General features: G+C 40.1%; 2 protein-coding genes across 3 annotated transcripts; one reads left to right on the top strand and one right to left on the bottom strand.

The window, feature by feature from the left end:
- Nucleotides 1-5,784: 5,784 nt before the first annotated feature.
- med9 (mediator complex subunit 9) lies at nucleotides 5,785-6,573 on the top strand. Its single transcript, XM_029508792.1, has 2 exons — nucleotides 5,785-5,880; nucleotides 6,119-6,573. Exons 1-2 carry the CDS (start codon nucleotides 5,801-5,803, stop codon nucleotides 6,336-6,338), a joined length of 300 nt encoding a protein of 99 aa, XP_029364652.1. The 5' UTR covers nucleotides 5,785-5,800; the 3' UTR covers nucleotides 6,339-6,573.
- Nucleotides 6,574-6,933: 360 nt separating this feature from the next.
- Nucleotides 6,934-8,303, bottom strand: rasd1 (RAS, dexamethasone-induced 1). Of its 2 annotated transcripts, none has more exons than XM_029508790.1 (2): nucleotides 7,945-8,303; nucleotides 6,934-7,837 (listed from the first exon to the last, which is right to left on the bottom strand). In XM_029508790.1, exons 1-2 carry the CDS (start codon nucleotides 8,213-8,215, stop codon nucleotides 7,314-7,316), a joined length of 795 nt encoding a protein of 264 aa, XP_029364650.1. In that variant the 5' UTR covers nucleotides 8,216-8,303; the 3' UTR covers nucleotides 6,934-7,313. The 2 variants fall into 2 exon arrangements, with proteins under 2 accessions (XP_029364650.1, XP_029364651.1); XM_029508791.1 differs by having other exon boundaries at nucleotides 7,437-7,763.
- Nucleotides 8,304-10,864: the final 2,561 nt, after the last annotated feature.

Raw genomic sequence — 10,864 nt, 5'->3', positions numbered from 1 at the left:
ATTTGAAGGTACAATTATTATGTTAAGTTTCTTTGCATCACCAATGAAAGCCTACCATCTAGTGGTTGTTTGGTGTAACATGACATGGAGCCTGTTAGGATGTACTTTAAAGTCAGTTGGGCTTTGGACACTTGAAAGAGTTGCTGAGGAGGCAAAGTAACAATGATAAACTACTCACGCTTATAAAACTACTCACTCTTAGCTACTTGTCTTTGGTCAATAGGCTGTAAATCTTTTAAATTCCATGTACTTTGAATGAATTTTGATTGATTGAAGATTTTGCTTTGGAATTTGTGGTAAGAGTCTAAATCCATATAAAGCATATAGCTCCCCTGACCCCGTGCATGTATCCCATACAACTCATATTTTGTTAGTTGTTGTAGAACACAAAATGTGCACCTGAGGGGAGGAGAAGAGGATTAGGCAGAGCAGACAGCTGGTGTGTGAATGTTTTTTTTGTTTGTTTGTTTGTTTCTTTTTTGTTAATAAGGTTTGAATGCTCAACTGTTTCTGAACGCCCTCTAACCTCAAAAACTAAAAAAAACTAGTGAGCTTCAAACCTGTACTGATGCAGCTTGCCACCAAGTACAGGGCATGGTCACAGCAGAGACATTTTGCCACACCTCTCACATGCTGTCACTGGTTTGTTTTTGTTGTTTTTTGTTTTTTTGTTTTTTACATATCAGATCTAAAAGGTGTTTGTCTAAGGTAACTTTAAGGCAAAAAGCAGCAAGATAAGCTTTCCAAACCCAATACAAAAATGGCTTTCCTGGAGTGCCACAGTGGCATACCACTTAGGGTTGGTCCTCACTTCGATAGTCTGGGCTCAAATCCAGTCAGGGTTCTTTGATGGATGTCATCCATCTCTCCCCCAAACTTTCCTGTCACTGCTTCACCACTACTGTAATATTAAAGGCCAAAAACGTCTTTTGTTAGTTGTTGTTGTAGAACATAAATCTGCACCTGAGGGGAGGAGAAGAGGATTAGGCAGAGCAGACAGCTGGTGTGTGTGCGTGTTTTGTTTTTTGTTGTTTTGCTGGTTTGCGGACTGATTTGCAGATAACTTGATCTGAAAAGCATGATTTCCAGCATTAATTTTGCTTTCCTTATATATTATTTTTAAAAACAATGTAGGATGGGATGAATCCAGAGTGTCATGTTAGTGGATTTTTCACTTGGGGGCAGTGTAAGTCTGCTCATGTGAACACTCAATTTTTAGAACTTTCCAGTATTTGTAATTGTTATGTAAACAAAAATAGTAATTTTAATTAGTAAGGTCACCAGCCTTTATATGCAGGCACTGTGTCTGCCTCAGCCACCTGCTGTTTTAACATTAGATCAATTATGTTTCAGCTTCTAGGATTCGTTTTTTAGAGAGTTTGGGAGATTGTAGGGACAGATTCTCTGCAAGCTGATCAATATCTCACAGACAAGAGCTTCATGTTCAAATCAGCTCAAAGCTGGATGTTAATCAACGCTTTGAGATTCATACATATCCTATAAAAGGGACTTGTATGAATCATATCTCATCTGCCCAAACTGTAAAATTTTAATACAGTCACTGGCAAAAAAGTGACATTGACTACTACAGTTGTATTGCTCTAGATTTATTGCATTTACCCATCATATCATTGTCTTTCATCTGGACTGGGAATTCTTATTTCTTTACAGGCGCTCATTCACATGAACAATATAGCCTTCAGTGCTTAATATAATGATTTGCAGCAGTAAATTCTCTGTTTGTTCAAACCACATATGACTCCTTTGAAGGAACAACACCAGTTATGATGCAATTATGGCACTGAACAGGTCTGTGTAAAACCAGAACAATATATGGGTACCATGGAACTGATCCTTAGCCTTCTTGGAAATTTCCTGAGCAGACATGTATGAGTGAGTAGGAGTATGAGTTCTGCATTAATGCTCCAGCCCTCAAGAGAGAAATAAAATGATTTGCGTGTGATCAGCCAACATTACAGTGATTTTGCTTCTCATCTTGCTCACAATTCTTTTCTGGGAAAAAAAAATAGACAGGACGTTGCTGAAAAACTGTTAAATTCAAATCAACTGACCAAATAGATGTGCAGGTAAAGTATGTCAGGTAAATTAACTTCCCTGGACACGTGATTGCAAAATATTTCATTTTATTTTGTACAGGCAGTATGATTCATTAATACAAGTTTATCCTCTTGGAAAAAACCTTGATTCTAATGTCATACAGCCTCGGTTACTGACTTTGTTATATCATCTTTCAGATGGATATTGTGTTAGACTATATTTCTGATGGGTATAAATGCTAAGAATAGACCACAGATCATCAGGCAGGACATCTGCATCCTGCCAGCTCTTGGCCAGAGATGCTGGGAGGTAACAAATCTGTTGAAGCTGTCCACAGTTCTTTCACGTCATCACAGACACTGTGTAGGACAAGGCCAGTCACTCTGGGACAGTTATAGAAGAGTTTGACTGGAAATGTCCTCAAGTCACCAAAGAACAGACCCATCAAGAAGTCCCTTGTCATAAATTATAGGATAAGTTTAGTTCCACGAGATGCCAAAAATGCCTATATTTTACTTCTGAAGTTTACTCAGGAGCCAGCATTTAAACAAATCACAGGACCTTTGATCTTTCGCTCTGATTTTACTGCTGCTTGAGACCATTTTCATGCAACCTTCAAAAAAAATCATTGCTTCATAGAAAATGATTGAAAATAAAATGATTCACCCCGTTGTAAAAAAGTTTGGGATTTCAATGGAAGTTCTTAAAATGATTACTGGGTATTTTAGATTTGAGTATGGTGTCAGCAAAGTTTTTTGTGCAAATATCAAACAAAAAAACATGTTAAATGTACTTTCACAAACAGTACATGCTATTTAAAACTAAAAATGGATTGTTCTAGTACTAACACAGCAATTACTGTAATCCTGACATAAAATTCCAGTGAGGATACAGAACAAGATCAATTGCATCTACTTATTTATCCACGAATTAAATAGTATAGCATTTTTTATTCATGTATTTAAAGAACCAACAGAAAGTAAATCAGATAGAAGAGATATTGTGATTCTGACCAACAAAATTTAACAAGCTTCTTCCTGTCTTGTGAGCAGGTGGAAATAGGTCAAAATAAGACTGAATACATCAGGATTACACATATGGCACAATGAAAAATCACTCATATGCACATACTAATCTGATATTATCTCACTTGAAGAAGAAATTTTACCACCTTTACTATTGTGACACACTCCATTTTGTTCTGTGACACAGCTGTTATGTGTGTCCAATTATGTGTTCCGGTCGAATATATTCAGCTGTTTGTGTGGGAGTTACCAGGACTGTTGGGTCATGAAGTGACCCACTTTTCAGAACTCATAAATGTGAGGTGTCAAAGCCTTCCTAATGACCCAAATTGTAAAATACTCAGACTACGTAATGCCCAACAAATTCAGATCTGGGTCACACACCCTAACACTGTAAGTTTTAGCATCAGCACTGAATGATTATTCAAGAGTTTGGTAAGATCATTCAAAAGACAGTTGAAGGTGAACTAAAGAAAACGTTCACCAAGCCACACCTCTTATTATTCACTCGAGACTCAATAAAGCTGCTCTTAATTAGGTCTTCGCTCCCTCTGTCACAACCTTGGTGTCTCTTGATGGTGCCTAATGAGAATTTATCCCTTCACTGTTTACCAGGTGGGTCTAGCATGTGCATGTTGGAAGCAGAGGGGATCAACATCTAAGTCAACATTTGATGAAATCGTATAGCTGTGAAATGTAGGACAGTGGTGTTTAGTTCAGTAACCCAGATCTGTTATGGGGTTTTCTGAACCTCAGAATTTTATAATATTTTCTGTATACTACACAAAACATGGTCATCACTAATATTAACTTAAACTGACTTCTCAGTAGTAAAAAAGTAAAAAAGTAAAAGTAAGCCCATTGTATTGAAGTTGGAAGCTAATATGGCTAATATGTCTGGCGCTGAGAAGATCTGTGGATGAGGCCTGATATTATAGGATTATGGATCTATGAAAAGATAGATCCAGCAAGGTTTATATTTGCTTTCTTTATTGGAATCACGCTTGAATCCAAAGAAAGAGGCAAATGCATGTGTGTGTATGCTACCAGAAGCAGTAGGCTGTCGCTCAGACATACATTGTACAGGTAGCTGCAGTGATGCTTACCCCAGTTCAAAGCTTTTGTCCTGTATCATTAATCTAATTTCAACATGACACAGCCGTGTGCAAACAACAGAGAGATACCCAGATAAATGAATGACCTGATTATGGCTTTCACTGATCTATAGACTAGATGTCCAGTCACTCTGCTGTTGCGGTCCATTAGATCATATTTGTCACATTATGCCCCCAGATATTTGCACAGTATCCACGTGTCGCTCCACATGCATACACATATTGTGTGACACGTGTAGATGCAAGAGGCTGAATTTATATCGATACCTAAGGTTGCTAAGTAATGGGATGTGAGGCATACCTTTTACACAGGTCAGCATTGTTTGTTCTGTAGATTAATAGATTCTGTGGCCTATTTCTGGGGAAATATAGGTTATCGGAAGGTTTCATTCAAGAAGACAATTTATTTGGGCCAGGTGCTTGGGTTTGTAAAATCTCTTTTAGTGGGCTTTACTGATATAACTGTATACAAGGGATTAATTTAAAAAAGAAGAAAAAAATTCTTTGCCCTCTGCACATGACTAAATTAATTTCCGTGGTTAATTACTATTTCATTGAAAATGTGAAGCAAGCTTGCCAGAGGTTGAAATTTTGATGTATTTATATATTTTGCAACAGATTATGACTCACATTATCTCACTTCTCAGGGCAAGGTCAAGACCTTTCAAGAATGTCAGGTGATGCGAACATTTGCTTTCCCAAAGGCAAGGAAATAAGGGTAAAATCCTCTTACTTCAGTTAGTCTGGGAGCACCGTATTTGGCCACAGTTTTACAAAAAGATAAGATGAAATCAAGAACCCAGCACTTCAGTGCCCTCATTTTTAATAACTTGGCATACATTTAAAAAAATGTATCCTGGCTTTTACCTGCCTCGTTTTCGTTGGTTAGTTTGCTGTTATATATTTAGAAATGCAAAGGAAAAACTTGGGGTTAGTCATATAAGTTATGCACTTTTATCAACTATCTATCTTTAACCTATTTTGAGCAGTGCCATTTAAATTGCTATATATTGCAAATTCAATATGCTCTAGTTGTCATTCATGTATTGGATTAATTTATATTTGTAAACCATTATTTATATGAATTATTGAATAGTCCCCTGACATAGATTTACTCGACTGAGCCGCCTCTTTTTCTTAGAGACTCAGATCCTCAGACATCTGCATACAGATGCTGCAGATGTTTTACCAGCTGCTGCAGTCTGCTGGCGAAGCTGCATAAAACAAAAGGATGCAAGGTGGACAGAGCTGGCTCTGTGATTGGAACCAGATTCCACTCACTGGCGGCTGCGGTGGAGAGATGCATAAGGAGGAAGGCAGAGACAGTCCTAAAATGATGAATGACCGAGATCCAATTCACAACAATACAGGTTGGATCAGAACAAACCACAGCAGCTGTCGGTTAATCCATCGACGATGCAGGAAAAAAATCACTCCCACTGCCATCAGACTTTAAAAACCCTTTGTGGAAGATAAACTACCAAATAGTACAATTTCCCCCTGAGGGATTCATAAAATATTTCGGATTCTTCTCATGTTTATTTATTTATTTCGTGACGTCACTGGTGACGTAAACTGCCTGCGCTGCCTAGCCCGGTCAACATGGCGGCGGCTCAGCCGAAGTTAGAGAAAGAGAGCGAGGATTGCTCTCTGCTGCCTTTAGTTCACGATATTATCAAATGGTAAGCTGACTGATGTGTGTAAATGTTGAATGTGTCTTCGGTGCTCCGTTGCATCTTGTTTACGTGTCATCGTTCAGTCGTTTTGGCGTTGAAGGAGTTACCGAGCCTGCTGTTGTGCTAGCTAAAGCTAGCGTTAGCCATTGCTGCTCGGTTTCCTTGAAAATGTAAATTTCTAAATCGGCATATTTACGAAGCTTAAACAGTCTTTTAAATAGCCACGGTCTTTGTTTTTTTTAAGCATGGACAAGGACAGCCAAGATGTCCACCAAGAACTGGCTAAACTGAAGGCCAAGATCCAGGAGGCTCGGGAGCAGATCTCCAGCATGCCCGGGATCGACAGCAGTCCGGCGGAGCAGCAGCAGCAGCTCGCCACGCTGCGGGAGCAGGTCCGGACCAAAAACCAGCTGCTGCAGAAATACAAGAGCCTGTGCATGTTTGACGTGCCGAAAGCATCATGAGACGGAGGACAGTTTGTTTAGCTCCCGTGGAACAGATACAAGATGGGACTCAAGAAAACCAGGTGTATGTTTATATGAACAAAGACTGCTTTGACTTATGCATCGCAGGACACGATGCCCCCTTTGTCTGTCACATTGCATTGCGAGGATGTAATGTGGCCATGACCATTTATATGAAATGTAGTTTTCCATTTTTGTCTTTCAACACTTTGTAATAAAATGAATTGTTTCAGAACTCTTTGGTAACTTGGCACACACTGATTCCAGTATGTGGCAGCATCTATTAATTAAGCTTGCCAGTACTCTTAGCCACAATTCAGTTATTCTTGCTGAATTTGAGTGAATCGTGGTCATTAAGAAGAGATTCAATACTAGATTAAAGAATAAGAAGTTAGTAGCAGTTAAATCTGCGTGAAAGACTTTGAAACAGAAGCCTGTTTTGATTCAGTCTGCTCCAGTTTTCATGGTTTCGTGACCTTGAAGTGACGTGAACTCTGCAGAAAGGTCTGTGGGATGTTTCATAGTGAAATGTCACTGCGTTCTGCCCCAAAGAAAGCAGGTTAGGAAGACAGTTTATAAAAGTAAAATGGATTTTATTTTCTCTTTCATACAAAAGTTGATATAGACATAATAAATACACATTCAGAATAAAATTTGTTCATGACGCGACAAACATTCAAGTTCCACTGAGATTAAAAAATAGCAAAATGTAAACTTTTTTTTTCTCAAGTGCTGATCTTAGGTAAGCTAATAAAACGGCAGATTTTACAGCATTTTAAGACCATCTAATGCATCGCTACATAGACATCGGCCTGTGAGCTGAACAGCTTGTCCCATGTGTATCACCGCCTTTTCAGGCGCTGCAATCTTGATGATCAAATCCTACACATAGGACGTCTGGCCTCTGTTTTTGACTGTGGACAGTCTCAGAAAGTCTTTGCACACTGGAAGGAGAAAAGCAAGAACGAAAAACTGTCAGCATATGATGCAGCCCTTCTCTTTAGCCTGGCTGCCTCCCACTGCTTTCTCCTTTATGTACATCAAGTCACTGTGCACGCTGGGTCTCCGCGCAAACGGCGCCACAATCCCGTACGCGTTCCCGTCTTTGCACTTCTTGTTCCTGAAGGACTTTCTGTGCAGGACCTCGCAGTACTGCAGCGACACTTTGCAGTGGCGGTCGGGACTCATCTCGTTGGGCAGCTTGGCCAAGGTGAAGAGAGTCTGAAACATTTTGTCTACGTTAGTGTTCTTCTTTGCCGAGATCTCGAAGTAGGCGCAGTGCTCCTCTCCGCCGACCAGCTGCTCGATCTCCTCCTCCTGCACCTCCCGGTAGAAGTCCCGGTCGCACTTGTTGCCGCAGATCACCAGCGGGACGTCCGCGTTCTCCTTGGTTTTGTTTCGCAGGCAGGACTTGGTTTCGTAAATCTGTCGCTTCAGGCGCTGCACCTCCTGAAAGGAGTCTCTGTTATCCAGGCTGAACACCAGTATGAACACGTCACCTGCAAAGAAACACAAGAGCAGAGAAGGTTTAATGCCTAAACGATGACCGGAGCACCTCAGATGAATCAAAGGCACACCAAAGGTTGGGATTTACAGCTCAGCTCACCGGTGAGAATGGAAAGCCTCCTCATTGCGGGGAAGGGATGGTTCCCAGATGTGTCCAAAATGTCCAGCTGGTAAACATCTCCCCTGATGCTGTAGAATTTCCTGTGAAAGTCCTCAATAGTCGGCGTGTACTGATCATCGAACCTCTCGTTCAGGAACCGAGAGATGATGGCTGTTTTCCCAACTTTGGTGGAGCCCAGGATCACCATCCTGTGGCAGTTCTTGGCCGGTATGTCGAACTCATTCTCGGGTGGTGACATTTTCTTTATCATGCCTGCAGCGGTTGCACAAGGCGCGTCGACGGTGCCGTGAGAGATGGGTGTGCGTGTTTTAAAATCCGTCCAGGGATGCGGGAGGTGACACCTCGCAGTCTCTCTGTGAGGCTGGAGGAGAGCAGCCTGGGAATATATGGGGCCGCTTTGCCGCGCCTCTCCTGTGCGTCATACGTCAATCTTCCAGCTAGCAGAGTTGGAGCAAATTACCCGAAATTATGATGTTACTATGGCTGTTTTTGTGCGTCAGCCTGGCCCGCTACTCCTTGCCAATATTTTTTGCCTTTCAGTTTGTATTTGAGCATCTCATTTTTATTCCTGTGAACGCATGAAATATGGACATAATAATCTTTGTCATTTTTAAAATCCCAAACCGACCCTGCGATGGATTATATCCGAATACACACAGCTGCTTTGTAGCGTCTCCAACAAAACTCATCCCACATGGACCTCAGACGTGCATGCACGCAGACAACTATAGCTTACTTTTCTTTCTTTAAGCCACAGATGGTCTGCACCCGGCTCACACACCGCAGTCACCGTGTTCCAGTTTGCTTTCCAACAGCAGGAGTAAGTAATGAGACTGCTCCCTCAGGAGACAGCAGCTGGACGGACGGGGGCGCAGCGGCATTCACACGCACATCAGGTCCTCACAATCACACTGCCAGTGTGTTTTTTCATGTGCCATCCTGTCGAGATGCTTTTACTGAAGGAAATGCTTGAGCGCTGCATGCATTATATTAATGTAGTTATTATTTATTTTGTGCTTTTAATGTTCAGTTGAATTATTTTTTAATTGAATTGCAGCTCTTATTTAACATTTTTAGTCCTGTGCATCTATCTCTGCATTACTCTTATTATTAATGGCTCTCACTCATTATTAAAACACATTGAAATTCACCACCTTGCATGGAAGATGGCATACACATAATATTGGATTTTACGTAACATATGATAACATTTTGTTGCTGCTCTGAACATTATATAACCTGGACTTTTTTATCAGGACAGTTGAAAGCCTCAAACAATTTGATGAGCATGTGAATGACATTTTCCTTTATTTAAGGTTAATGTTTTGTTGGGATTAAAATGTTTTTCCTTGAGCCACTGGCAAAAGGTCAGCATAAAAACATTAGAAGAAACAAGCAATGACATGATGATATAAAGGAAAACAATATCCTGTCCAGATGAAACACAGGCACAAAAAAAAAATCCTCAAAATTTTTAATGACGTATTTAATGGATTCATTTGCTTCCTTTCTTTTTATTCACCTTCAAAAAATTAAAAGGTTTGCCAAAATGTCAGATCATCATGAGTGCACGCAACAACACACAAACGTCATGATTTAAAACTGATTTAAAAATGACTGCAATAGAAGACCAGTTATTACTGGAGCCTGGAAACCCTCCAGTCCAATTTGTATTGACTTTCTCACAACGTGTTAATCGAAGAACCCCACAGATAGTCTAAAGATAGGTCCTGCTGTTTGTGACTCAAACTTGGCTCGTCCACTTTGCCACCTTAGACGCTTAACACCTTTCACTTATCTTTACATCTGTGAATGGGTGCAGGGAGAGACAAAATTAGCTTCTAAACAGAAGGCCTCAAATGAGAAAGGATACGTGTATGCTTGACTTATTATAACATTTCTTTTTATGTTGTAAAAAATTTATATAATTACATTTAAAATTTGTGGCAGCTGATGTTTACTGAGCCTGCTTTTTATGACAATGATTTACTTTGCTAATAATAATCTCAATTTAACATAATTTAGCACAATTTATTTTACCAGTAAAGCTTTCTTAGCCAAAATGGGTAACTTTTAACATAGAATTAATGACATCCTGTGCTCTTGAGTGATCTTTTCACAGCAGCTGGTATTTGTCAGTTGTCAATATATCAAGATTCTCTGAACTTTTCCTGCTGCCAGCAGTCAGCGTGCTTCAGAAGGTTGACTTTTTTTTTTTTTTTTTTTGCCCTGTATGCTCTAACTTTGCTTAAAATAACAATAACAAAAAAGGACATTTTGCCCAATATCCAAAACAGGTCACATGTCCTGGTATTTATCATGATTTCATGTGAAACCCAAAACTTGCCCACATGGATGACCCTTTCTCTTGGGCATCCAGGATGAAATCAGATAGGTCTACTTAAGCCTGCTTGTTCAAGTCTTGGGCGGTGGGTTTGTATAACCAGGGTGGAGCGAACCAGTGCTGCACCCTTAACTATTGGTTGTAATTAAGCCAGTGTGTTCTCAGGATAAGTATAACAGAACACGTGCAGACATGCTCGTCCTGCGATGAATCTGCCAGGGGCATAAAGGAAAAAAACATCCATACTTCTCTTTGTGCATTATTGATCATTTTTGTCAAGCGTTTTGTCAAAGCAGTTGCTTCTTCCTCATTTTTTAGTCTGGTGAAAAGCAAATGTATGAAAAAAAAGAGAAAAAGTTTGCTTCACAACAAATCACACGGCGAGAACTCAGTTGCAGTTCTTTTATTTGTTTGGTCAAAGAAAGAGAAAGGTCAACATTTGTGATGAATCCACAAACCCTAGTCGCTCACCTGAAAACTGGCTCAGTCTCAGTCTCAGACACAAATACACAATACAGTACACGCAGTGTGTCTTTTAGGCATTCGGCTCCACAT

This window comes from Echeneis naucrates, chromosome 8, assembly GCF_900963305.1.
Source record: "Echeneis naucrates chromosome 8, fEcheNa1.1, whole genome shotgun sequence".
NCBI lineage: Eukaryota > Metazoa > Chordata > Actinopteri > Carangiformes > Echeneidae > Echeneis > Echeneis naucrates.
The sequence above is the reverse complement of the archived record's forward strand: the minus strand, read 5'-3'. Positions and strand labels throughout refer to the sequence as shown.

Coding starts and splice junctions, on each gene's coding strand:
- med9 (XM_029508792.1), top strand. CDS start 5,801: ATGGCGGCGGCTCAGCCGAAGTTAGAGAAAGAGAGCGAGGATTGCTCT. Junction 5,881..6,118: donor GTTCACGATATTATCAAATG/GTAAGCTGACTG, acceptor GTTTTTTTTAAG/CATGGACAAGGACAGCCAAG.
- rasd1 (XM_029508790.1), bottom strand. CDS start 8,215: ATGATAAAGAAAATGTCACCACCCGAGAATGAGTTCGACATACCGGCC. Junction 7,838..7,944: donor GAGGCTTTCCATTCTCACCG/GTGAGCTGAGCT, acceptor GTTTCTTTGCAG/GTGACGTGTTCATACTGGTG.